Source organism: Ambystoma mexicanum, chromosome 5q (assembly GCF_040938575.1).
Source record: "Ambystoma mexicanum isolate Mex_15411 chromosome 5q, UKY_AmexF1_1, whole genome shotgun sequence".
Classification (NCBI taxonomy): domain Eukaryota; kingdom Metazoa; phylum Chordata; class Amphibia; order Caudata; family Ambystomatidae; genus Ambystoma; species Ambystoma mexicanum.
In genome coordinates this window covers 1,154,459,637-1,154,487,597 of record NC_090933.1, presented here as the reverse complement: position 1 = coordinate 1,154,487,597, position 27,961 = coordinate 1,154,459,637, and the positions used below count along the sequence as shown (strand labels likewise).

Genomic DNA, 27,961 nt, shown 5'->3' with positions numbered 1-27,961 from the left:
TCACATCAAATGCAATTGATTGAGAGCTAATTATGCGTTTTTATGCAAACTTTAGGGGCAACAAGAATTGTTCCAGTTGAAGCTGGGCCACCTGATTCAGAACAAACAGATTTGGAAACACTGGAACAAGACCAAAATCAACGAAGAGGATATCAAGAATATGCCATCCAGCAAACACCATATGAAAAGCAAATGACATCAAGCAGGTAATTTTTTATCACTTTTATTCATCATATACACAATACAGGGAAGCACCTGATTAATCTGTTAGCCATACTAACACTACAGTTTCTAAGGCAGGCATGTGTTATCTGAGGCACTGAAAAGGCGCTGTAGGATGAACTATTTATTACACAATATGGATGTATAAAAACAATTGCAGATCACGGCTCCCAGCAAGTGTGTGTGACCCCATGCCCAGCAAACTTTGCAAAGAGAATTTGCAGACTATTTAAAGGTTGTGGGAAACCACATACATTCAGGATAGAAAGGGCAGAAGAACCAGGAATCAACAGCACAGCCATGTAAAGGATGGGTAGGGTAGGCCAGTGGTAGAAGTGGAGATAGAGTTAAGTATTGGACCATAAACAATTTGAAGGATTGATTCTGTGATGTTAAGTGAAATTACTCGTTTGGTTGGGAACCAATGGTAGTATGTTTATGAAGTATAGGTAGAATCAAGAGACCTGGATAGAGGAGAGAGATGGGCAGCGTGAATAGAAGGGTTTCACTTACATTGCAATCCAGTGCATTCATATATTTGTTTTTAAGCTTTATAAATTCTAAAACAATAACAAATTATAATCCATAAGCAAGTAGCTTTCATGCATAACAACTACTTAAACAGTCATTCATGGCAATAATTCTCACTGTCATCTCACTTCTCTGCCATTCTCACTGTCCTCTTTTCTACTTGTGAGTAAGCGCCTGGATGCCCTAGGGCTTTGCCGCTAAATAAATACTATAACATAACATACATAGCGAAGCTTTAGAACAAGGCAGTCACTTCATCCACATGGTAATTTTTATAACCCTGAATAATATTGTGATAATCAAAAAACAGATCAGTATACTCTCGGGGTGTTATGGTGTTGGGGATATCACGTCTGAGTACATTCAACATTTATGTTAGAATAAGGCTTTAAAAGCAGGCCAGTTCTAGTAAAACATTCAAGGATAACTACATTCCCCTCACCTCTCACCCCGATCTTCAGTAACCCTCACTTTTCGCCAGGGTGGACAGGAGGGAATTTGCAAAGTGGCAGGAGGGGGGGGGATGTAAGGAGATAAGGGACCTGTACGAAAGGGAGGAGATAAACTCCTTTCCCCAATGTAAAAGGGACTTCAGTCTGGAAGAAGGGGCGAGATTCCACTATGTCCAGTTGAAGCACTGGGCTCTAAATCCTACAATGAGACGGGCGGCAATAAGAGTGCTGACCATATTTGATACATTTGTGATATCAAACTCGGGGACAAACATTTGGTGGGGGACATTTATAGGCTGGTTAAAGAGGGGGAGGAACCTGGGAAGAGAAGGTATATTTCGAATGGATTGTGTTCTCCAACGTATTCCTCATCTTTGACATGTAGTGTCCATAGCTCGGTTGCTTCGGAAATCATTCGGCAGAGGGCGCCCTGGGACTATGGCATCGGATCGATGTCCCTCGAAGGCCGAAATCGAGGGTGATGTCATTGGATGTTATAAGTAGCACACCGGGCGCCCGTTGCCTCAGTTCTATTTTTTCCGCAAACGTGTTTGCTTCGTGAAGCTCGGTGCTCCTCATACTTTCTAGTATTTGCTGTTGAAATTCTTTGCTATGTCTTTGTCTTCCACTCCGACGACACCTCGGTCCGAGTTCAAGAAATGCCAGGACTGCGGATACAAGATGTCGATCACAGATCTGCATCATGTCTGCCTGTGATGCCTCGGCATGGGCCATGACACGTGCTCCAAGTGCCAGTCGATGACTGGATAGGCCTTGCAAGAACGAAAGGGGAAGCTCAAGGCAGGCAAGGTGTCCAAGCCCCATAAGTCCCGACCTGCTGGGCCTTCGACCGATGAGTTGAGAGGGGACTCAGAGGGAGGAGGCCAGGCGTTCAAGGTGCAGGATTGGTTCCCGCCTCTCCTCCTCGTCGAAGCGCTCGAGGAGAAGGCACCGCCGGTCGCCTTCCTCATCGTCTTCAGGCGGCACCCCCGAGAGGGTGAGTTGCCTGTCCAAACATTTGATGCCCGCTGAGTGGGAAGCTTTCTGCGTGGAAATGCTTAAAATTTTCGAAAAGCATGGCAAGGCCCCATCCGCGCCTTTGGTTGAAGCCGGCAGGGAATGGTCTCGGCCGGATACTCTTGCACCCTCGAGTCTGGGTAAACGGCACGGTCCTCATCAGGAGCCTTCGAGGCCTCGTCCGGACAAGGTATCTAAGAATCGCTTGAGACATGAAGCAAAGTCACGGTCTTCGCCTCCATCGAAACCGTCCAAACCCTGGATGCCTTTGAAGCCATCAAAGCAATCGGTGCCGCACTAGTCAATACTTCCTGTCAGGTCCTCCACCCCGATCAGACCCTCAATGCCTTCAGAGCTGTTGTCGATGCCAAAGGCGCCGTCAGTGCCAAATTTACCGGCGCAGCCCCTGGTAATGGTGGTTTCTCCTAAAAAGGTGGTGTCGAAGTAGTCGACTTTGAAGCCTGTGAGTGTGCTACCTGAGAAAAGGTGCACTCATCTGGCAAAGAAAGACTTTAAGTCTCTCACCTCCATTTTTGAGGAGGAGGAACATTCCCCTAATTTGCCAGAATGACTCATCTTGAAGGAGAGTAGGATGCAGGATCTTTGTATCTTTGTAATACCTTGCATAATGCAAGTGGTATAAGACACTTCTCCAGAGCTGTAGTTCGGCAGTCGAGACTCTGGGGAGCATGCTGACTCCTCTTACCAACGAGAGTTGTGAAGTATTTGGGCTGGTCCAGACCTACTGCCCATTATGATCAGGATGATCTTACGGACATTTTGGATCAGGGTCCCCCTACAGATCCCATATTGACATTTCATGTGGCTTTGCAGAATAGGGTGGCCAAAAATTGGGAAACCTCAGAGACTAATCAGCCTTTTCGTCCTAGCGGACAGCAATGGAGTGGTCGATCTTTTTGCTACTACTCCTAAATTGGAAGTTCGAGAGGAATGGGCAGTCAACGTGGCCAATGTAAGTTTCCTCTTGGTGGACGAGGTAGAGGTGCCAAAGCCGCTCAAGCAGCAGCCTCTTTGCCATCAGGCTCTGCTACGGACACTTCAAAACCGCTCTGAGGCCTTCAGTCACAGCTCACCGGTGGGGGGGCAGGTTGTCTCAGCATCTGGAAGAATGGAGAGCCATTACTCCGGATGCTTGTGCTCTGGAAACAATAGCCCATGGGTACTGCCTTCCTTTTCTACAGCGGCCTCACGTCAATCCACCGGGAGTACACACTTTGAGGGTTCCAGATCCGCTCCTTGTGCAGGAAATATTAACCCTGCTGGAGAAAGGCTCTATAGAACCAGTGCCTGTAGCACAGCGAGACAAGGGATGGTACACCCCTTATTTTTTGATTCCCAAAAAGGACGGGGGCTGAGACCCATCTTGGACTTGAGATACTGGAACAAGTTCCTCAGGAAGGACAAATTCAAGATGTTCACTCCTTCTCGGATCTTTCAGGCCCTCCAACTTCAGGATTGGTTGGTGTCATTGGACATTCAGGATGCTTATTTCTCCAGCATTGGATCTTTCATGGATTCACATGCTTAGAATATTCCCCGTCGTCAGGCTAGGAACCCTCGTTATCTTTATAAAAGCGTTTTCCATTGGAAAAAACTCACCCATGGCCCAATATGACGTACGGTATAAATGGCCCCGCCCCAGCGGCTCCATTCAGTTTTCAACCGTCTCCAAAGTAGTCGGAATCGCCTCGTGTTTCTACACTTAGTTAGGTCGTACTTTTTATTTTTATTATTTGGTTTACAAAAGAAAACCTTTAAAAAAGAATGAAAGATTAAACATTCACAGTTACGTCGCTTCGTAAGAACCCACACCACTTGTTGATGGTACACTTCTGAGGAGATCCTTGTGGATGTGGGATTCGATTCAGCCAAGTTAGCTTTTAGATCTTTCAAAACCACAACCAGACAAACAAGACTTTACGACCAGATCCATCGAACATGGCTTTCCACCAATCATTAGGTCGTACTTTCTTTCCCAATGTCGGGGAAAGCATTGTTCCGCCCGTGTGCCACGTGTGGAATGAAGAAAGTTTGAGGGGGTCGGGCACATGGATTGCCTTTATTGTCTCATCACTCTGCGGACACCTGTGATATCTGCAAGGGATTCTCGCAAAAGACGTTGAGGGACCGTAATCGGCGTCTAATAACGTGGCTGAACAAAGGGGCCTACCCTCCATCTGAGGTAGGATTGGTGCGCAGTCTGGCATCGTCAGTGTCGGCTGAGCCTCCTGCGAAGAAGCCCCGGCCTACGGAGAAGAATTGTTCCTCTTCAGGGAAAGGGAAGGACGCTCCATCGTAAAAACATGGTCGTTTGGACCAAGGCTGTAAGACAGAACATTTTTCGTCTTCATCTACTACAAAAAGGATGGAAATGATCCTTCAAGGCGTTCCTCTTCAGGAGACCATCATAGGTCTTCCTCGAGTAGGGAATCTTCTATACACCGGCCTAGAGATTAAAAAAAGGCGAGATCGTCTAAAAAGTCTGTGCCACAACTGCCAGTGCTGTCAACGGGAGTCCCGTCGTCGACGGCTCCAATACAGTCCGCACAGTCAATCCCTGCAGTGGAGTCGTCGACACCAGTGGCAGCAATCAATAAGGTAGAGGTAGAATCTCCCAGGTTTTCATAGTCGACGGTGGGCCCGCCGGAAACTTGGCAACCAACGGTGTATGATGCAGTTCTGCCGGATACTCTATTACAGCAGGAGTCGGCGCTATCGGTGGAGGAAGAGCGGGAACCGGTGGTTCATCCATCAGATCTCGGCTTACAGGGAGTTGGCCCGTCGACGACGTCAGGGATCCAAGATGTTCCACCTACGGCTTCTCTACTAAATCCGCAGTCAATGTTGTCTTTGCAAGTTTTGTCTACGCTGCAGTCCCTCTTAAGCCAGTTGGATGCAAGGCTGCCTCCTAGGGGTGCGCCTCCGGTGACACCCTCGTCGACGTTGTAGGGCCCCGCTCAACGTTCAATGTCAACGGTTGAGTTGCCGCTCTCCCGTCCGGTCAGTGAAGAAACTCCCCGGTCACATCCAGAAGAGGGTGAGCTACAGGGCTCTGAGTCGGATCAAGACCCCAGGGACTCCATCTCAGACATTTCATCATCGCCGTCAAGAGACCCTATGTGGGAATTGGATGGAGAAGTGGAAGCTCCTAGAAGCCCGGCACAACCGTCACCTCCAGATGACATCGGAGCCTTTCATGCGATGATGGCGAAGGCCTGTGTTGAATTTGGTCTGACCCCAGAGGAAGAAAAGGAATGCTTCTTATTTGACCACATGGGGAAGAGAAGGAAGTTGTTCTTCTCGGTCCCGATTCTGGACCACGTTTGGCAGGAAGGCTTGCGTACTATGCGCCATCCATTTTCCGAGCCTGCAATCAAGGACAGGTTAGAAAAAAAGTTTAAGGCTCCAGACTCTACACCTAAGTGTTTGACTGCACAGCCCTCTCCTGAATCAGTGGTGTCAGCGGCGGCTAGCAGAAAGGCTAGATCACAACACAAGTGCACAACACCTCCGGACAGTGAAGCTAGAAGACAGGATGCCTTTGGTAAGAAAGTCTTAACAGTAGGAACGACGACGGTCAAGGCAGCTACCTCGTTAGCTATTATGGCACGATACGACCGTGAAATGTGGCATCGCCTGGCCCCCATCTTGGAGTACTTGCCCGAAGAACACTGAAAGACAGCTATGCTACTGGTGCCTGAAGGTGAGGTGGCATCAAATCACAGCATCAACATCGCTGAGGATTTGGCGGAGTCAGGATACAAGCAAATAAATAATGGAGTGGTACTAAGAAGGCAGGCCTGGTTAAAAAGTACAGACTTTAGGCCGGAAGTCCATTAAAAAGGTTCTGGACATGCCCTGTGAAGGTGAGCAGTTATTTGGAGAGAAGATAGACAAAGCCCTCAAGGGCATGAAGGAGGATTCAGATACGGCAAGATCACTGGGGGCATTACAAAGTGGATGAGCATTTGGCCCTTTTGCCCCTTCCGCAGAGGTTCAGGGAATTCGTGATTTGCCTCATCCGGAGACCGTAATTTCAATAGATCGGCATACTCCTCCCAGTGATACAGGTGAGCTGTCCAGGCGACACAGAGAAGTAGGGATTTCCAGACTTCTAGAAGGAGAGGAGGACAGTCTTCGTCTACGAAGATTAAGCAATCGAAATCTCAACAATGACAATCTTCAAAATGTCCTGCCAGGCAGTGAGTCCAATTGCATCAACGAATGGGAAAGGATTACATCAGACCGTTGGGTGTTGGACACAGTGAAACTAGGCCACTCTTTGCAATTCAAGATCACGCTGTCGCCCATTTCTCCCGTGTATTCGGCGCAACCCCATCTTCACATCTTAATGCAGGAGGTTGTGCTTATGCTGCAAAAAGGGCCTATAGAATTGGTTCCGGTGAGGGAGAGGCCTGGGGGTCTACTCACATTACTTTGTGGTCAAAAAACCCAACAACAAGTGGCGACCCTTTCTGGACCTTCAAGCCCTCAACAAGACTCTACAACACTTCAGGATGTCATCCGGTCGATACAACCGGGGGATTTTCTGGCGTCGTTGGACTTACAGGACACATACTTCCACATACCCATGCGTCGGCGGCACAGAAAATTCCTGAGGTTTGTGGTGGGTCAGAGTCATTACCAATATAGAGTGCTCCCATTTGGTCTAAAATAGTCTCCCAGGCCCTTTACGAAATGTGGCCCCGGTGGCGGCATGGCTACGACAAGAAGGTCATCACGTCTACCCTTACCTGGACGACTGGCTAATAAGGGGCTCGTCGCCGGCTGCAGCGCAGGCAAGCCTCAACGTTACCATGCAACTACTACAACGGTTGGGCTTCACAATCAACTTTGAGAAATCCTTTCACTCTCCCTCCAAGAGTTTGGTGTTTTTGGGCGCAGAATTCCAAACCCAGTCAGGACTGGTAAAACCTTTTGTAGAGAGAGTTCAGAAACTCAAACAGAAAGCAGAGGAGTGGAGAGCTGGAACCAGAGTGTCAGTCAGAGGCTACATGTCGCTTCTAGGAGCCATGGCATCATGTATCCCGTTAGTGAAGAACTGTTGTCTCTTCATAAGGCCAATACAAGAATTTCTGGCGGACCGGTGGTCTCAAAGTCGTGGATTGTGGTCTGACAACGTGATGATCAACAGCGACCTACTGGAAGATCTTCGGTGGTGGCAATGCTCAGACAATCTGACAAAGGGAATGCCTTTGCTAGAGCCGGAATTTCAATCCACAATTGTGACGGATGCCTCCCAAACAGGATGGGGAGCTCATCTGGGGTCTTTACAAGTTCAAGGTCGATGGTCCCCAGTAGAAGCGAACCTTCACATCAATGTACTTGGAACTAAGAGCCGTTTGTTGGGCTCTGAGATCGTTTTTGCCGCACATATGGGGATCGGATGATGTTCTACCTCAGGAAACAAGGGGGCACACATTGCAGAGTGCTTTCGAGCGAGGCTCAGGAGCTATGCCACTGGGCCCTCGAACAAGACCTCAGCATCGTGGCGTTTCACCTGTCAGGGGTGAAGAATGCACAGGCAGACTCTCAGCAGAGAGATGAGCCAACTCCACGAGTGGCAGCTGAACGATCAGCAAGTGTTGAGAATCTTCAGAAAATGGGGTCGTCCTTCACTGGATCTCTTCACAACCCAGGAGAACAAAAAGTGCAAGCAGTTCGCCAGCAGATGGCCGCAGCCCAATTTGCTGGTGGATGCGTTCTCCTTCCCATGGACGGGCAAGTTCGCATATGCGTTCCCTCCGTTTCTGCTCATTCGACAGACCCTCCAGTGGATTCAGAAATATCAATGCTGTGTAATTCTGATTGCCCCCCACTGGGCCAGACAGCCGTGGTTTTTGGACCTGCTCCATCTATCAGTAGCAGAACCGATGAGATTTCAAGTGACGTCGGACCTTCTCTTCCAAGACAAGGGAGTAATTTGGCATCACGGCCCGGGCTCCCTCAGCCTGACGGCTTGGCTCCTGACTTCTCCTGACTTCTCTGAGTTTGGTTCACTGAACATTTCTAGAGATTGTCGCCGCATTTTAGAGGCGGCGAGAGCTCTGTCCACGAATGTCTCATATGCATGCAAGTGGAAAAGATTCTGTGTGTGGTGTAAGGATCAGCCAGGGGTGGACCCCCTAAACATTTCATCAGAGCAAGTTCTGCCTTATTTACTACACTTGGCGAGAAGTGGTTTGTCTTTCTCCTCCATTAAAGTTCACCTGGTGGCCATTTCTAGGTTTACTCGGAAGAGGCACTCAACTCCGTTGTTAAGAGATCGACTAGTCAAACATTTTTTGAGAGGTTTATTTCGGACTTTTCCTCCGGCCAAGAAGTTACCTCCGGGTTGGAGTCTCAATCTGTGCTATCAGGGCTAATTAAGGCTCTATTTGAGCCTATGTCGTCGTGACCCCTGACATTTTTGTCGTGGAAAATGGCCTTCTTGATAGCCATTACTTCAGCAAGAAGAATGTCGGAGCTACAAGCGCTGGTGATTGAACCCCCATGATTACGTTTCTTCAAGGACAAGGTGGTATTAGCCACTAACCCTAATTTTATTCCGAAGGTAACAACTACATTCCATAAGCACTCTTCTATTGTGTTACCAGCATTCTTTGCTACGGCTTCCTCTTTTGCAGAGAAGGCTCTCCATACGATGGACGTCAAAAGAGCATTGAAGTTTTATCTGAGTCGTACTCAAGATTTCAGGTGTATGAGACAACTATTTGTGGCTTATGGACCCTCAGTAAAGGGAACACCAATCTCCAAACAAGGACTATCCCACTGGGGTTCGTCCGCTATTGCCTTCTGTCACTCTAAAGCAGGGAAGCCTCTGAAGAGGCGTCCGAAGGCTCATTCGACAAGATCCACTGTGTCGTCAGCGGCATTGTGGTCGGGAGTTCCACTGGTGGACATCTGTCATGCGGCTTCCTGGTCGGTGCCGCATACATTTACTCGGCATTACTGCCTAAAGCAACAGCATGGAGCAGATGTACAGATGGGACGGGCAGTCCTGCAATACCTGTTTCAGTAAGGTAAGCCCCCACAAAGTGGGGTACCTGTTTTAATGTACCAGGCTTGTTAATGCTTTTTCTTGTGGTTTTCTGTGTTTGCGTGTAACGCTCACCTGATTCCCGCAGAGGCGCCGGTCTTGACTGGGTGAATGCCTTATCTTCAAAGGTGATGTGTAACACACGGTTGGCTCTTTGGGCTGGAACTCTGTGCACTGTATGTCTGACTCGAAGAGTAAGATGTCTGCAGATAGAAAATATGGGATTAATGAACTGGGGTTATTGGGTGCCTCTCTCCTCTTCCCTTTCTCTTCTCCTGTAGAACCCCAAAGGTTAACGCCCTCACCTTAGGTAAGTGAACGCCGAGCTCTCCATCTGCCTCGGGGCAGGGTGCTGTAACCAGTTTCTTCACTGGATAAGGGTGCAGGCCTCTTGACCTCAGAGGACTGCTGTCCGTCGTTAACTGCACGAGCGGTAAGTTCTGGGCACTTCAAATGTCTTAAAAGTCTTTTGTAATGATATCTCTTGTTTTGCAGGGTTCCGGCGATGGCGGATGGCGGGCTGATGAGAGTTGAGGATCGAACCCGCGTGAGGAATAGAAGCGCCTGGAAGCACGTAAGTAAGCGCTTGTAGCCTGCTTCACGATGCGCACTAACTGTCCCTTTTATCTTGCAGGTACAAGTTCGGAGCTTTAGAGAAGCTGAAGGGTGCTGGAATACCCACTGGATTCGGCGTGGGAAGGAGTAATGGCACGTGAGTAATAAAGTTGCCCAATGTCTTTAAACGCACCTTCTTTTGTCTTTCAGATGCGGGATGCAGCGCCGAAGGCCTCCGGAGCGTGCGAAGAGCTGGTAAGCTTTTGTCTTTCAGATGCCGGAATGCAGTGCGAAGACCTCCGGAGCATGCGAAGAGTAGGTAAGCCTTTGTCTTTCAGATGCCGGAATGCAGCGCGAGGCGTTGGTGACAGCCGATGGACCAGGTAAGAGATGCGCTGCCACTGAAGACCGTAGTGCTAACCTGTTCTTTCTTTGTCTTTACAGGTGCTGCTGAAGACTGGATTCCAGGATGGTAAGCCTTTGTTCCCTTAGGCCCAGGATCAGAAGCAGAAGACACGATGAGCGTTCTGCTGCAGAGAATGCAGAATAACGCAAAGCAAGATTCATCCATCGGGTGTGGTTTAAATAGCCTCCTGTAGTGCTTAGGTGTCTCCTTCCACAGCCACGCCTAGGTAAGAAAAGAGTTCCTGCTTTCCAGAAGAGTTCCAGTGTTCTGAACCTAGGGAGTGGCTCCTGCCCCACCCAACAGGAAAAGTAGTCCCAAACAGAAGAGGATCAGGGGTTCAACTGGCAGGTAAGTAAGCAGCATGGTCTGCTGCAGGTAAGTCCACCCAAGCATTATGAGCCTGGCGCTTCCAGCGCTGGGACTGGGCATCTTTAAGAGCCGGGTGCCACTGGCGCCAGGACAGGGTCCAAAAGGTCCCAATTGGGACTGGCTGGCACTCGGAACCGGGGTTATGGGTCTGCTTCCAAGGGAGTCGGGCAAGTCCTGATCTTTTGGAAGCAGAGATCATGACATTGCGTTGCTATGGTATTGGTTTGCATTACACACCTCCGAATATAAGGATACTGCTATGTGATCTATTCTAAGCATGTGAATCCATGAAAGATCCAATGCTGGAGAAGGGAATAGTTTTTTACCTGTAACTCCGTTTCTCCAGCGGTGGTATCTTTCATGGATTCACATGCGCCCGCCAGCCTCCCCTGAATGCAAACATGATATTGCCTCTACTTTGGGGGTCAAAATCTGAAGGGAGCCGCGGGGCTATTTATACTGTACGTCCTATTGGGCCATGCGTAAGCGTCCCAAAAGGACGTCAATAGGACACAAGTGTTGAGTTTTTTCCAATGGAAAACGCTTTTATAAAGATACCGAGGGTTCCCAGCCTGACGACTGGGAATATTCTAAGCATGTGAATCCATGAAAGATCCAACGCTAGAGAAATGGAGTTACAGGTAAGAAACTACTCCCTTTCATGTGCCGATCCATCTCAAGCACAGGAAATACCCGAGGTTCGCCGTTGGTGGCTCGCACTATCAGTTTTAAGTCCTGCCATTCGGGTTGACCTCTGCCTGAGGGTTTTCACCAAACTGATGGTGGTAGTGGCAGCGCATTTCAGAAGAGGGGGGATTCATGTCTATCCCTACCTAGACGATTGGCTGATCAGGGCGCGTTCTCCCAAACAAGCCTTGGATCATCTCAACGTTACCGGTCACTCCCTTCACAGACTGGGCTTCTCCCTCAATTTCAAGAAGTCCCAGATGACACCTTCCTAACGGCGCCACTACATAGGGGCTGTCTTTTACACGTCCTTGGAAGTGCTTGCCACTCAAGGTGAGGGTTCAGAACATTCTCCAGATGGTAAACAAGTTTCAGGTTGCCCAGCGTCTTACGGCCTTCGAATTGTTGAGGTTGCTCGACCTCATGGCATCCTGCATTGTTCTGGTACCAGAGGCCTGTTTGGGGATGGTCCCAGTTCTCAGGCAAGATGTCGGATCAACTTCAGGTTCCAACCAGGGTCTAACAGGATCTTCTGTGGTGGGCCTGCGAGTAAAACCTCATGATGGGAGAACTTTTTTGGCAGCCATGGCCGGAGATCACTGTAGTGACTGATGCTTCCCTCACGGGGTGTGGAGCTCACGCCAACGATCTGACCATCAGTGGTCGTTGGTCTCCATTGTACAGGGAAAAAATGTCCTGATAATGATGGACAAACCGTAGCCGTGCATTACCTTAACAAGAGGGGAGGTGTAGGGTCACTACCACTGTGCAGAGAAGCAATGCAGCTCTGGTTCTGGGCAATTCAAGAAGGAATCTCCCTAGCGCAGTTCATCTAACCGGGACAGAGTACACAGCGACTGACGCTCTGAGCAGGAAATAGTTCAGGAAGTCCTTCAAGAGATCTTTACCCTTTGGGGAACCCGGCAGGTGGATCTGTTTGTGACCTGTGCCAAACGGAAATGCGACCAGTACTCCTCAAGGGAATTTCCTCCGAGAGGAGCTATAGGAGATGCGTTAATGGTGGATTGGGAATTCCCGCTTCTGTACGCGTTTCCTCCAGTCCCCGCCATTCCTTAAGTTCTCGGGAAGTTAAGACTGTGCCGGTCCCGCATGATCCTGGTTTCTCCGGATTGGGGCAGGAGGTTGTGGTACCCGGATCTTCTGGACATGTCCATTTGTCCTCCGATGCGTCTTCCGCAAAGAGAGGATTTTCTCTTGCAAGCGGATAGCCAGATTCTCCATGCAGAGGTCAAGACACTCAACCCTCACGCATAGTTTCTGAAAGGTTGAGATACAAGGATTGGGACCTCCCAGATGACGTAATGGAGGTGTTGCTTTCGGCCGGCGGCCGGCAACAAAGTCTCTGTACCATTGCCATTGGAATAAGTTCTGCGACTGGTGCAGAGAAAGGAATGTTGGTCCTTTTTCATGTTCAACTCTGGATGTTCCATCTTATTTGCTTTCTTTAGCCCACAAGGGTCTCCAGGTGGGTACCATGGAAGGTTACCTGGCAGCGCTCTCAATCTTTAACCGCTCATCTGAGGAATGCTCTTATTTTAAGATTCCTTTGATTACTCAATTTCTAAAGGGGATCACAAATGTGGTCCGCCTTCACCGGTTCAGGTTCTAGTTCGGGACCTTAATTTGGTCTTAAAGTTTCTGATGGGTGCTCCATTTGAACCATTGCACTCATGTCCATTGAGGTTGTTAACCTTTAAGAATATTCTTTTGGTTGCTCTTACATCTGCACGTAGAGTGAGCGAGTTGCAGGCACTTTCTTCCAAGCCACCCTTTACTAATTTCCACAAGGACAGGGTTGTCTTGCGAGTCAGACCCTCCTTTCTACCTGAAATAGTTTTGGACTTTTATTCGAGTCAGAGAATTGTGCTACCTGCCTTCTATCCTTCTCATCCTAGTAAGGAAGATGAAAGTCTTCATAGGTTGGACCCTAGGAGAGCTTTGAGCTTTTGTTTCCAGAATGTCCAAGGTGAGAGTGGATGACAAGCTCTTTGTGAGGTATACCGGGCACAAACTAGGCCAGGCTGTGTCTAAACAGACCTGGTCTAAGTGGATCATCCTCACTATTTCTGAATGCTATACTTTGGCGGGCAAGGTCCCTCCTGAGGGCTTGCAGGCTCATTCAACCAGAGGCATGGCTACGTCGACAGCCCTGCAAAGGGGTGTCCCTCTTAAGAACATATGTGATGCTGCAGCGTGGTCTTCAATACACACATTTACCAAGCATTATTCCCTGGATACTTCTCATGCTCAGGATGTGGTGTTTGGTAGGGCAGTGCTTTACTCTGCCTTTTAATTTCACTTTTACAGCCTCCTCGGCTCATGGATACTGCTTTGGGAGTCTGTCAAAGATGAGGAATACGTTGGAGGACACAATCCATTCGAAGAACAAGTTACTTACCCCATGTAACGTTCTTTCGACTAGATGTTCCTCCAATGTATTTCTCATCGCCCTCCCAACCTACACCTCTGTAGAATTTCCCATGCTATTGCAGCTTTCGTTCCAACAAGGCTGAGTACGGTCAGGCCTGATTTGTGGCCACTTCTGCTACACGAGGGGGGGGGGGAGCACCAGAACTGAGGCAACGGGCGCTGTGCGTGCTACTTATTACATCCGATGATGTCACCCTTGACGTAGGCCTTCGAGGGACATAGACCCGACGCCATCGACACAGGGCGCCCTCTGCTGGAAAATGTCCGAAGCAGCTGAGCTGTGGACACTTAATGTCAAAGATATGGAATACGTTGGAGGAACATCCAGTCGAAAGAATGTTACCAGGGGTAAGTAACTTGTTCACTTAACTGGGAGAAGGAAACAGAGCGAGATATATAGACAAATTCAAGAGATATGGATAGAAATGATGCATCAATGGCACCTTACCCCCAGCAGACTGTCGAAAATACACTGTACATCATCCAGATTGTGTTGGAGGGGGTGCAATGCGGAAGGAACCTGGGGGCATGTATTTTGGCAATGCCCAGTAATAGAACAATACTGGGAAATGATCCAAGAAGCTGTTAGAGGCATATTGGGGACTGAGAAGACACCAATTGTGGGGCTGTTCATAATGGGCCTAGATGGTGAGCTGGACAAATTGACAACTAAAGCGCAGAGGAAAATATATGTGATCCTGGTGATGGCCGGGGCCCTGCTAGTAACCCATCAATGGAAAGCCAAAGAAGCGCCCTCGGAACATGAATAGGTGACCAAAATATGGTCCTTGGTAGAAATGGAAAAGATTACATATGCACTCAAGGGAGAGCAGCAGAAATTCCTTATGGATTGGGAGTTGGTACTGCAATTCCTAAGGAAAGACTCAAGGAAAGCTTGGTGTCCAAGAAGGATGCAAATCTTGGGTCTGATCTGAAAGCCATCATTTGCACAAGGATAGGGAGAGCCACTACAGGACCCTTCGCCGAGCGGAGGGAGAAGGGCGTTTGGCAAGATCCACAGGAGTGGTGGTAGGAAACCAATGGACCTGGGGAGGGAGCAGTGATTTGGGGGTCGGAGGGGTTTACTGCTATAAAGTCTGTCTAAAAATGGCAATAAAAATGTATGTGAAAAAAAAAATAGGCCAGTTGTCTCTAGGTCGAACATGAGATGCCATTAACTCCCTCTAGATGTCCTCCTTTGCATTACACCATGTTAAATCTCCAAGCCTGTCATGTCTTAATGGAGGGTGTGATGACTACTAATTGAAACCACTGGTCGCTTTGCCAATCAAGCAATAATCAATGTCCACTGCCTGGCAGGTGTTGGTGTGGCTTTTAACAAGGGTCCCTGGTGCTGTTACCACCCGTTCCAGCCCGTGGAATGGGTGATGATTGCGATTAGCACCCCGGGTGCCAATCCGGTAACTCGGGGTGCTAAGACAAATGTATTTTCTTCCAGTGAACGGGATGCCTCAATACTTTCTTAATATGTCCACCATCAATCAGGAAGGCAGGGCTGCATACTGGCGCCCCTCTTCCATTTCCATGACAGCCAGTAGGAAGACAAAAGGTAAGTGGGGGTGAGAGGGACGGGAAATTTAACATGAAGGGAAGGGACCGGAGGGTGGGGTAAGATGGCGGGGTGGGGGAAGCAGCCGTCTGGTTACTTGGAACGCAGGCTTGGATCGTTTGTTTTAGCCTGTGATCAAAATAACCTGATTTAATACTAAGATTAAAGCTATACCCAGAAACTTGCAGTGTCTCTTAGGGAAGCGTCCGACCATCCCCAGAAAACATAGTATTAGGACTAATGGTATTCGTTTCAGTTATTTGCTTAAGGTTGTTTGCCTGTTATCTAACAGGCTACCAGGACGCAGCTTTCGGCCATATGTAGAAAATCAGCATTGTCTGTCCTGCCCAGAGGACAAGCTCTCAGGGTGGAGCGGTCGAATTTCATAATTTGTTGGGGAATATAATATGTTTGATGGATGAATTTCAATTGTAGTATTTTTTGCTTGTTATGCCAATCGCTATTTCCCATGACCTTTTGGCTCTCTTTAATGACCCAGATATCCACTCCATTACCATTTACTTAAGAGTCAAAATCATGTGTCTATGCAAGTTGGCTGTAGTAATTTTAGCAGAGCATTACACACTGGATGCTCAGAGAAGGTTCAGAGTATCTTTCTTAGCTTGCTGCTAACTCTGGAATGTATCTGTAATTTTAATGATGTTCCATCAGTTTCTTTCAAATCTTCGATGGTGATAAATGTATGCGACCTACACCAGTCTTCTACTTTGATTATACTGAGCTTGCCTAATTCCTTGCATATTCCGGCATCGAATAGACTTTACATCCCCTATCTTGTCAAAATATATAGTGGTAGGCAATGGCATTGGTCAGTCATACATTTTGTAGAGCGAGTGGAGAGCTGCTTGCGCTGCATGAACTATATTCTTATTTACTGCTTGTTTTGTGACTCACATTGCAGTCGTTAGCTTAATTTGTGACACTGTGGCCCTTTGTTGTGCAAATGGCACAGGAACATACCACATCTTTCAGACTAATTCAGACTAATTCAAGCAGATAGTAATTTTCAAGATCTCTAAATGCAAGACCTTCCTCTTTAACATGCACAGTAACAGTTCTATCCATTTCTCAATCTTATGTTCAATTATGGCTAATAATGCTAGGAAATTATTGTAATAACCTGTTTTGAGTTTCTGTTGAGACCAGGATCCCTAGATATCTGGCTCCCATCAGGACACTATCTGAATCCCTGTATTGTTCCCAACCAGGGCACTATTAGGTGTGAGGCAGTAGCTCCGATTTAGACCAATTTATTGTAAGCCCACCATATTTTCCAAATTCAGTTACCACGTCAACTATTGTGGTTTATTTACTTGTGGCATCTACGACACATATAATCTAGTCATTGACATATAATATTAGCACGTTTTAATTGTTGAAGAGTAAACCCTGTGTATGTGTTTTGAACGCGATATGCAGGCCAGTGGTTACTCAGCCAGAACGAGTGGCTATAGTGGGCACCCCTGTTATGTGCCCCTTTGTAATTAGGGTGTTGAATTGGGCAATTTATTAGTAATCTGGGCAACAGATCCGTATATGGTTTATAGTCATAATGTCGACAAACAAAAATGTCGACATCCCATACATATAATGGAGAAAGTCAATTTTTCGAAAAAAAAATGTCGACAACAAAAAAGATCGAATAGCATAGGCAGTAACACGAAGTAAATAAACATAACAAAACTATTGTTTATTATTGGGGGGGTCCCCCCCAACCCCGCAACCTCACCCTACGTCACGAACCATCCCAGCACCCCCTCCCCTTCCCTCGTCCGTAATCACCCACTTGTCTGTTACACTAGATAAAGGTAGGTTACGAAATGGTTAACACACTAGATGACATTCCTGAGTAAAGCACCTTGTTTTGGTAGCAGGAAACCAGTAACGGCTGTGGAAAACCGTCATTACCTGACAGAACATCTCTTGAGAGGGTACTTCAGGCGATTGATTACACTTCATTCATACTCAGAACAGGAGAAAAGGTAAGACACACGACCATTATAATAAAATAAAATGTACTATAAAACACATAGTATAAAATACCACAAAAAAATAATTTTATGTATCGTTTCAGGTGATAAAATGGAAAACAAAGTAGAATTTATAGAAAGTCAAAAAGGAGGAAAGCAGTTAATTTGGAATGGTTACATATTCTATAAGGAACTTCAACGAAAAGAGAGGATTTACAGGCGCTGCGCGGAGTATGCAAAAAATAAATGTACAGCACGCGCAGTAACAGTCGGAACAGAGGTAAAGGGTAATGAAGAACACAATCATATGCCTGATCAGACGAATATAATAATCAAGAAAACCTTAACGGAACTAAAAAGAAAAGCGATTGAACATGAGGGGGAAGCTACCGGATCTGTACTCAGAGAAGTTTGTGGCCAGTTACCGACACATATAACAGCGCAGTTGCCGGCTGAAAAATTAATGCAGCGCACTGTTAACCGAACCAAACATGCTAATGAAAACCTACCGCCTCCACCTATATCCTTTGAAAATATAACAATTCCGGACATTTTTAAAGTTACTGCACGAGGAGAATATTTTTACTGTGGCTCAATTGAAATGAACAATGACAAAATATTAGTGTTCGCTACCGCAAAAAACTTTCAACATCTGAGTCAAAGCAAAAATTGGCAGAGTGACGCAACTATTAAGGTATACCCTCACCCGTTTTTTCAATTTTACACCGTACATGGAACAATCAATGACAAAATAATACCACTAATTTACTTTTTGATGCCAAATAAAACAGAGGACGCATACAAAATCATATACAATAAAATTAAGGAAACAACACCAGAATCGAAACCGGAGACAATAATCATGGATTATGAAACAGCTCAAATCAAGAGATTTTCTAGCGTGTACAGAGAAACTAAAATAAAAGGATGTTTTTTTCATTTCACACAGAGTGTTTGGAGAAAGATACAAAAATTAGGTTTGGGATCAAAATATACGGAGTACAGTTACTTTCAAATTAACGTTAAGAAACTTTTTGCTTTGGCTTTTGTACCGGAAAATCATGTCATTACTTTTAACGAACATTTAATTGAAAGTCAGTACTATAAAAATCATGAGGATGAGTATACAAATTTACTGTACTACTTCGAGAACACCTGGATAGGCCAATTTACTAGGAGTGGCAACAGACGCAGACCGAAATACCCAATTGATTTGTGGAACTGCTACCAGGCTACCATGGAAAACAAACCAAGAACAAATAATGCGTTAGAAGGCTGGCATAGCGGCATAAATAAAAATTTCAACACACAGCATCCAAATTTATGGCATTTCTTAAGGGACTTAAAATTAGAGGAACAGCACCAGGAATTGCGAATTTCTCAAACAATTTCATTGGCAAATCAAGCGCCAAAAAAAAAAGTGCAGCGATTATGACAATAAATTAATGCAACTAGTACACAAATTCAGCTTGGAGAACAAGGAAATTTACTTAGATTCTCTAGCATATAACTTAAAATGTTAAGAAAAACACTTACAGTTCATGGTCCACGAGATTCCGTGTTGAAAAGGGTGAAAACTCCAAAAAATCCCATAAATCCTGGTGCAAAACGAGAGTGCAGTGAACATGAAAAAGTGCCGATTCAAGGCTAAAATCCACACCTTCAGTAAAAAAAAATGTCCGAAGTCCAAGTAAAGTATCCGTAATCCGCATAAATCCACGATCGAAATGCCTGTTCCAGGTAAACTCCATACTCCAGGAAAAAACAACTCGTGATCCGTATGCGAAATCTCCGGCTCCAAAAAAAAACCATACTCCAAAAAAAAATAGAAACATCCAGGTAGTCACAGTCTGAGGAATCCAAGTAAACCCAGTCCATCCGATGAAAAAAACCAGAAAAAATAGTGAAAAACCAAAAAAATTCCAAAAAATACCGAGGACCGAACTAACGGAGACGCGACCGCGGTAGAAACTTATCGAGAATGAGCTTTAAAAATGGCGCTCACATTTACGTTGAAGTACGTGACGTGCGTACGAAAGCAAAACAAAAACATGTTAGTATTGATAAACATACATTTTTAACGCGCTAGCACCATCAACTGGTTATTTAGAATATTACATGTTTGACTGAAATATAAAGTAACGTTACATTTATTTATTTGAAAAAATACATACAAAAGTTATATTTAAAAATATTACCTATATTTAAAAAGTTGTATATTTTAGAAATAGACAGTAAATACCTTTTTTACAATTTTATTTTTATACAGAGTTAATAAAACATGAAACTAACTTACCTTCTATGAGAGTTGCTTGCTTTATTAAGTATTGCATGTATTGAATGTATATATGTTGTGTCGACAAATTAATGTCGAAAAACTATAATGTCGACATTTTTGTATTTCGACATTAATTTGTCGACATTTTGACTGTCGACATTATTGGTGTCGACATTATGACTGCACACCTCCGTATATATTTTAACCACAGATAAGAAATCACCCACTCCCATTTGGTGAAGTACCATGAATAAAAAGTTCCAACTCAAAGAATCACTTGCTTTTTCAGCATCTTGAAACATAGCTGTAGCTTGTTTCTTTGGGTCGATTATGGATTATGTAACAAAATGACGTCTGGGGTTAACTTGTGTAGCTCTCCACGGTTTAAATCTAGATTGATTCAGGAATACCAGTTTACTCATTAGAGGTGCTAGTCTATTTGCAAACACCTTTGCTAGGATTTTGTTGTCAATACTTAGTAGTGACAGTGGTCTATATGAGGTTCATTGCAACTTATCATTGCCAGATTTAGGCAGAAGTGTTGCTGGTAATACTTTGCATTCAGGGGCCTCATGAAACACATCAACTAATATTGGGTCTACGATGGAAGCATGCTCTTTATAGTATTCCACGGTTATGCCATGAGAGTCGGGATCCTCCCCAGCGGACAGCCTCTATTGGTCTCCTACAGCTTTGGGACCATTTAAAGGTTGTCCAACTGTCTATGCCATTTTAGCTCTGTCTAAGGGAGTGGTTTTCAACCTTTGACTCTCCAGTTGTTTTGTACTACTACTCCCATGATTGTGCACCATTGATGAGGTTGGCCCGGGCTGATGGGAATTGAAGACCTCAGAAAATCCAAAGGTTGTAGACACCTGCTCAAAGTAATCAATCGCTTCAGATGGGGAAACCTCTTCAGGTCAGCTATATAGGGTGTAATAATATTCTGTAAATATACTCCTAATATTGTCCTGGTCTTTGTAACATTTCCATTCTGATTTTATCTTACTTGTCGATAAGGGATGATAGTCAATGCGTATTATCCATGAGAGAAGTTTCCCTGGTCTCTTTCCCTCTGCATATCTTCTGAACGATATTTTGCCATTTATAAATGTGACTTCTCAGTATTTATCACACTTTTCTCTTATTCTGGCCAATATTCCATCGTCCTAATGTTTAGCAAATTGAATTTCGGGGGACTTGAGTGAGCTTTCGAGATCATTGTGCCTCTCAAAGCCCTCAATATACCGGCTTCCTTCAAAATGCATGCCTCTCTCGTATATTTAGTTGTTCCCCTAAGGTGTAGCTGCAGTTTTAACAGACCGTTTACTTATTTCTAAAAACTTCTTACTTTCTTTTTTTAATTGAGCTTTGAAAGCTAGGTCTTTCAGTGCATCAGATTTACACCTGCAGTGTTTGAGTGTAATCCACATGTTCGGTAATTTAAGCAGTTTCAATACAGGAGAGTGGTTGCATAGGGTATGTGTTAATATGTAGCATTTCACAGTCCATATCATTAGTAATTAACCACTTATCTATTCGGGAAAGTGAATCGTGCACACTGGAGTGAAATGTGTATTATCTTGGAAAGCCAATAATTTCTCTCCATGCATCTGCTAAACCGTATATATAGCATTACCAAGGCTTTAGCTGCATTACACAATGGTCTCACCTTATTTGTTGATCTATCTCGTATGAGGTCTTTTACACTGTTAAGTCTCTGCCCATAATTATTTTAAAGGCCAGAAATTCTTGCAATCTGCCTGATACAGTGTCAAAGTGCACTGCATCATCCAGATCAGGATCATATACATTGACCAAGACAACACAATGTCAAAATAATCTGCCCACTACAGTAAAAGATGTTCCCTCTGGATCAGTGTCAACTTTCAGAAGTTGAAAACCTGTTGCATTCTGTGTAACAATTATTCCTTGGGAGAACATTGAGTGCTCTTTCAATGTCATATGTGTTTTTGGTAGCATAACCATAGCATCCAAATGCCTCTTCAGCTAGGCCATGATCTTCAAGCTGCTTAAAAACATTATGAGAGACTGTGACATTCCAAGAGATGACAGAGCCACAGTCTTGTTTAATGGTTAAGTGCCATATTTAGCGATCGTAGCATACATTGTGTGTACCCTAGGGGTAGCACTGTTGTTTGCACATCTTTCTAGACTTATGTTTAGAGATGTCCCCATTCTTGTTGGGTCAATATGCCTATCTCTGGCCAAACTGATATGCATGACATTAAGTAGTCTGTTTATCCACCTAATCCCACTCCCCACTGTGACAAATCCAGGTTTGACGACTCTGGGCAATTCATCCCTTCTCCCCAGAGGGGAACCACCACCTTTGTTGGTAGGGAGGTGGCCTGCTAAGCAAGACCGTCCCTAGGGTTCTGGGCAAGTGGTACCGCACTAAGAGTGACTCCCCTCTTTCTTTATCAAGGGGGATGCGTGAACCCCATCCAGAAGATAATTATGATTTTTACCAAGAGACTCTATACCAAGATTATGACTACTATACCATTGTGCTCTAAAAGATCTTTGAGACCGATAGCAAGTCCATTACAAGTTGGGCCAGGCAAAAGGCCATACCGAGGCTATTGTGCATGCCTACTCTTTTACCTTTTAGTTGGGTGTTTTCTAAAAGTGGTAGGGCTAGTTAGTTGGTTAGGGTTCGGACAGAAGACTTTTTAACTTTGGACTGGACGTGCACCCTTAGCTTTATTCTTGATAGGTATGGAACTTCCCTCATAGCGATAGGGCTAGTTAGGCATTTTGCTTTTTATTTAAATAAACATCTTTAACTATGACCCAATGTAGTCCGAGTCCTTCTATTTCACCATATATGGCGTCAGTGTGGGATATCGGTGACCTAAAACAACCAGACCCTCATCCATATTTTATGGTCAGTTCAATTAACCACCTCTCCATTTATAGGACGTTTAAGCATAAAGCCATTGCTAGGACCGAGTAGTCCACCTTTAAAACTGGAGAGACCTGGTCCTACAGCAACTGCCGACCCCACTGCCCATTGATTCCTAGGAGGAAGACCACCTTGACACCCTTCGCTCTGATTTTATCCCCAAGAAATTGCCAATCTCTGAGCCAATATGTCGTCCCTCGAGGCCCTCTTAGAAAGACTGATTGACAATCAGGCCCGAGCTGAGCAACACCATCCGGAAAGTCTTGACCGACTATGGTTAAGACAAAGCCACTGAGTTCTCCCTCAGGGGGTTCTACAACATTAGCACAAAGGAGGTTTCCTAGGGGCTTTCCATACCAACTTTAAATGACTAGAGGACCAATTTCAGTGGGATGAAGGCCTGAAAGTCTGTTATTTGGCCTCTCTATTATGAGGAGACGTACACGTCTCGTACCAAACGATCAACCATCCCCAAACCCCACGCTTATACGAAATAAATGTGTCCAGAACCTTCGAGGCTATTGCCTTGGAACAATTTATCCAGGCTTTACCCCCATATCTAAAAAAAAATGTACTTCAGCAGCTTCCTTCCCTGAAGACGGCCATTCAAATCGCCAAAGCCCTCTCAGAGGCCATCTAATTACTAAATGCTACTGGGAATTCGGTAGAGCTAAGAAGAGACTTCAAACCACCTAATGAATTCCCCGGTGTTCCTCGTAAGCCCGAGAGACCCTTCCCAAGTAAGCCATATCTGAGTGATGAGACTATCCAGAGACCATTATCTCTCACTGTACCAAAAATTAAATCCACCTGTGAGGAGCCAAAAATGAGACACAGACAGAGAGGACTCGTGATTTCCTTTTAGAAACTTGAATTCAAATAAAGATGGGGTTGGAAAATGCCTCACTATCCCTAACCTAGGAGGTATTTCCCTACCTCAACCAAAAACGAAGAGGGTCTGACCTTTGCCAAGTTGTCCAAAGCCAAATATGTCCTGTGTCCATAATCCTATTCTGGCCCTCACACTCTAAACAAAGGTGCAAAGGATATTGTCTCTGATTCTCAAGTGTTCAAATGTTTAAATCCAACATAAAGGTGTGATTCAAACTAAAAAGTTCAAAATGGACAAGGTTTATACCTCCAGGGAATGGCTACCTTCACCAGCTTCCTTTTCACCAATATGCAGAAGTTCAAACAATGAATAAGCAAGTTCCTTGTAACCCAAGAGCATAACATCCTCCTCTCGGTGTGCTCACAGTTCCAGGGAATTGCTTCCTTCCCCACATGCCTCCTTATATTCAAGACAACTCCATATCTCAAAGGCATAAACCCTTCTTTGGTTTCTCTTTCCAATATTTGCAATCTGGGTGTGGGTCCCAGACTCGCAGGTCACCTGGTATACGCCAATGCCAGGTTTTCTCTCCACCTAGAAAAGGAGTCACTATCTCAAAGACATGGGTCTTCCTTGAGATTCTCTTCCATTGTAGTTTATTACACACCTTTTGACTTTGCCTGGTGTACTCTGCTGCCAGGTCTTCGATGCAGCCTTTCAAACATTTCACTTTCCCTGACATACTCTCCTGCCAGGCTTTCAACACTTGACCTTGCCTTGTATACTCTCCTGCCAGGAGACTTCTATGCAGTTATCTTTCCTTTTGCCTACAAAGTGATGTTTTCCCACTGTTGTCCTATCACCTCCAGTTTCACAAAGTTTGTTTCAACATTCGTACTTGTATTTGTTGTATTTCCTCTTTTCAGGTATGGGCCTAGAGACCTGTATTGTCTAATACCACGCTAAACCCTTCACAGGTTTTTCTCATTACTTTCATGGAGCAACATGCATTCTTAGATACTCCGGTGACACGTCCGTCTTCCCCGGGCTTACCGGGTGCTTTGAATGCTTCTCGTGCCTCTTTGTTTCTTCTGCGTGCACTATGTTGGCTCAGCGTGCGTCCCGTCAGCTGCAGAAGCTCTGTGTATTCAGTTTCACTCGGCTCGGCTCCCGCTGCTTTTACGACACCCGCGGCAAGCCCTCTATCACCCGTTTTCCTCAAACCCTGTCAGAGTTCACTTCAGCTTCGCTTCCCACATCGTCCTCTCCCATATTGTGTTACCCGTTCTATGCGCAGTTTGCAGCATTACCCAACTTCTGCACTTCCCCCTCACGCCGTTTGTCAGCTGCCGTGAATTTAAACTTCTCGGCAGAATGGAGCAACTTCCAAAGACTAGACCCCCTTGCTCACATTTCTCGGCTCAGTTGCGATAAGTGTCTTTAGTATAATGGTTTTGTTTTTTGAAATATGTTTATTCAGTTTCAGAAACAATGAGAATACATCTCCGCCTTAACAGCCCACACCCCCCTTTCTCCCCTGCCCTGCTTGCTTCTTCGACATTGCTGTTTGTGACTTCATCTTTTAAACAACCCCCTCCCCCTTCCGCTCTCCTTCCCCACCAACTCAGGCAATTGTCCAACCTTTTGGAATGAGTAACATGTTAGCAGCAGTCCACCCTTCAGATCTCGTCCGCCTCCTGACCGGGCCATGATCTCTTGCATTTCATCTTAATCTCAGTGTCTTAAATCTTTCATGGGGGAAGATCATCCGGTGATGTGCGTATGTCATCCAGCAGGGTGCCCCACTGTAATATCAGGGTTTCTACATCCTCACCGCCCTTCTCTCTTTAATTATGGCTAATTTAGCTGCTGCCCACTTTATTATGTCCTGGGCCCATTGCTGCAGCTGCGGCTCTGAGGAATTTTTCCATTTGATTTGTATATGGCGGGCTGCCAAAGTTATCCAAAACTTTGCTATCCTATTAGATTGTCCTCTTTACCTTCATATTCCCAGGAAGGAGCGTTAGTAGGCAGACCTGGGGTATGCATTCCAATTGTCTACCTAACAGGGTGTTCATTTTCTGTTTCACTTCCTGCCAGTAGCCTGCTATAAGCAAACATGTCCAAACCATGTGCCAGAAATGTGCTTCCTCACCTCCACAACTCGGGCAGTTATGCAACAGCTTTCTGTCGATCATGTGTAACTTCTGTGGTGCCATGTATACCCGTTGTGCCATTTTAAAACACTTCCATGAATCAGGCCCATAGTATTTTCCCCTGCCCGCTCTCGCAGCCGGACTGCAATACTAACGCAGCCATGCACAACAGACTACAGTATAACCAATAAAATGCAATGTCCCTGACTCCAGCTTCACACAACTGTGTTAGGTTGATAAGGTTACATTTCGTTGGAACCAGCTTCTTGTGCTGTCTGATCTGTAGGCACCATTCCAGATAGGGTTCCAATCTCCTTGTGGTTGAAGCTCTTGAATGTGCCATATTTGCAGGGTTCTCAAGTTCTATGTTTTCTCTACGTTCTTAAAGCAAATGGACCGAGTGCCTTCACCTTCCCTTTACAGACTTTGTCTAACAATTCAGGCTTTACAAGCCAATAAGGAGTTTTGATTAACTCGAATATCTTTCACATGAGCTATCCACCTAATTCTGTGGACTCCAGTATGCAATATGATATTTAAGATGATGTCTCTTGATAGGTTAGCACGTGGGTTAACCCATGTTGCAACCCACACAGTAGAATCAGGGCCATAGAGCATTGGTCCTCCATGTAGCCTAATCCTAGCTCAGAGTGTACCGCTAATGTTAGGGGCACCCCGTGGGAGTGATAACAGCATTCTGTAAAATTGTTTTCCATCATTTGAAATTTAATTCTGGCTCAGACACCAAGATCTCAGGTCCATATACTCCAATTACGCACGAATTAGCCTTATACACCGTCTTCATTAGTGGCACAGATTGTGATCCTATGAATTTGGTAAAGTGATAAATAAATAGCAGCTGTGGCCTGGATCGTTTTACCACAGTACGCAATGAAAAACCTATCCCTAAATAATAAAATTATTTTTCTTTTTCTATGGGATCCTCATTCACCCTATAAATAAGATTGATATTAATCTTTCCCAATAACCTGTAATAATACATTTACATTTAATTAGTTTTCTTCCTGACGTAAGCCCTGTATAATCAGCTAGTAATAATAATTATAAGACTGGGTGTCTGCAATAAGGACAACGTATTCTGCATGTGCCATGAGTGTCAGTCTTCTTGTTCTCACCCGTGGGAGGTCAGGTAGTCTGCTCCAAAGTTGGTTGTAAACCATTTATCTATAAATTGAAGTGGGTCAGTGCCAAAACACACCCTTGCTCAAGATAGGTAGATAGGTTGATACTAGATCCCGGCTAAGTTAGAGATTTCTCTGTTGGCAGCAAGAGATTCAGTACCCGGTTCACTGTACTAAGCCCTTCCCGGATCCCCAGCTGTATGTCCGTGAAAAATGTTATTTGAATTCACCCAATTCAACAGATGTTCCTGATTTACACTGCCCATGATCTTGGAAGAAGCATCTAATAGTTAATCAGGGTATACAAGCTGGGCAATGATGTGACCCCTTTCTTATAAATCGGGGCAATAATCAAAAAATATTCAAACAGTGCCGGTTTGGGTGGTGGGTTACGGAGCTCGATGGTATAAAATCTGGCCCTGGGGACTTATTGGATCTTTGCACTATTATCGTCTTTATAGCATCTTGATAGATTCACTCAGAAAGACTATCCCTTGATGGTCTAGACTGCCTATGGGTGTCAAATGTCTCTCCCTGTCCTCTATATAAAATATCTTCTTTAGAAAAGATATAAGCAAAGTGTGGCAATCAGAACGCAGCTTTCACAATTATTTCAATTACATAATTAACATTAGTATTGGCAGCGTTCCCCACCATCATCCAGAAGCCACTGGCATCTTTCTTCTCCACAACCTCCACTAGATCCTCTAAAGCCTTCTGTGCCAATTTCTGCTTCCTCCTTTACCACATCCTTTCGTATTCCTGCTTTTTTCAGATTATCAGTTGGCTATTTTTAGGGAGTGACCTAAGCGCTACCCAATGAGGTTACCTCACCTCTTTACCTACATACATTCCTTGTTGGGCCAACCTTTACCCTCTTTAGCACCAGTTGACAATTCCTTCTTGGATAAACTAAGGGAGATTGTTTCAAATGCACTAAAGATGCAATATTGTTTGTGTCCATGTTTTAGGCACTCCAATATGTGAGGAAGGATTCCCTTCATATCAATATGTCTTGCCCTCCCTTTTACACCCAAAAGCAATGTAGCTTTATGTTGGGCATTATAATCGATTCATATCTCTATTATGCAATCTACCTATATACTGCAGAGTGTCCCTGTTGTCGATTGCGACACCTATATGCCGAAAGTATTGCATTATAGCACAGATAGGGAGAAATGGCATATGAGTAGAGAGACACAGTGGCTTGAAGGTGTTTTTGGGTTATTTGCCTATCCATTGACAGCCCATCCATTCTCACCCAGTTCCTGCCCCTCCCCGCCCAAACCACC

At 45.2% G+C, this 27,961-nt stretch overlaps 1 protein-coding gene across 3 annotated transcripts in view; it reads left to right on the top strand.

Annotated features, from left to right (window-relative positions):
- Nucleotides 1-27,961, top strand: part of ZFAT (zinc finger and AT-hook domain containing) — a 1,636,156-nt gene that overhangs the window by 474,381 nt on the left and 1,133,814 nt on the right. For all 3 annotated transcript variants that reach the window (XM_069621667.1, XM_069621669.1, XM_069621668.1), the window contains one exon: nucleotides 56-206. In XM_069621667.1, coding sequence (XP_069477768.1) covers nucleotides 56-206 — 151 coding nt within the window. The remainder of the gene's footprint in view (nucleotides 1-55; nucleotides 207-27,961) is intronic.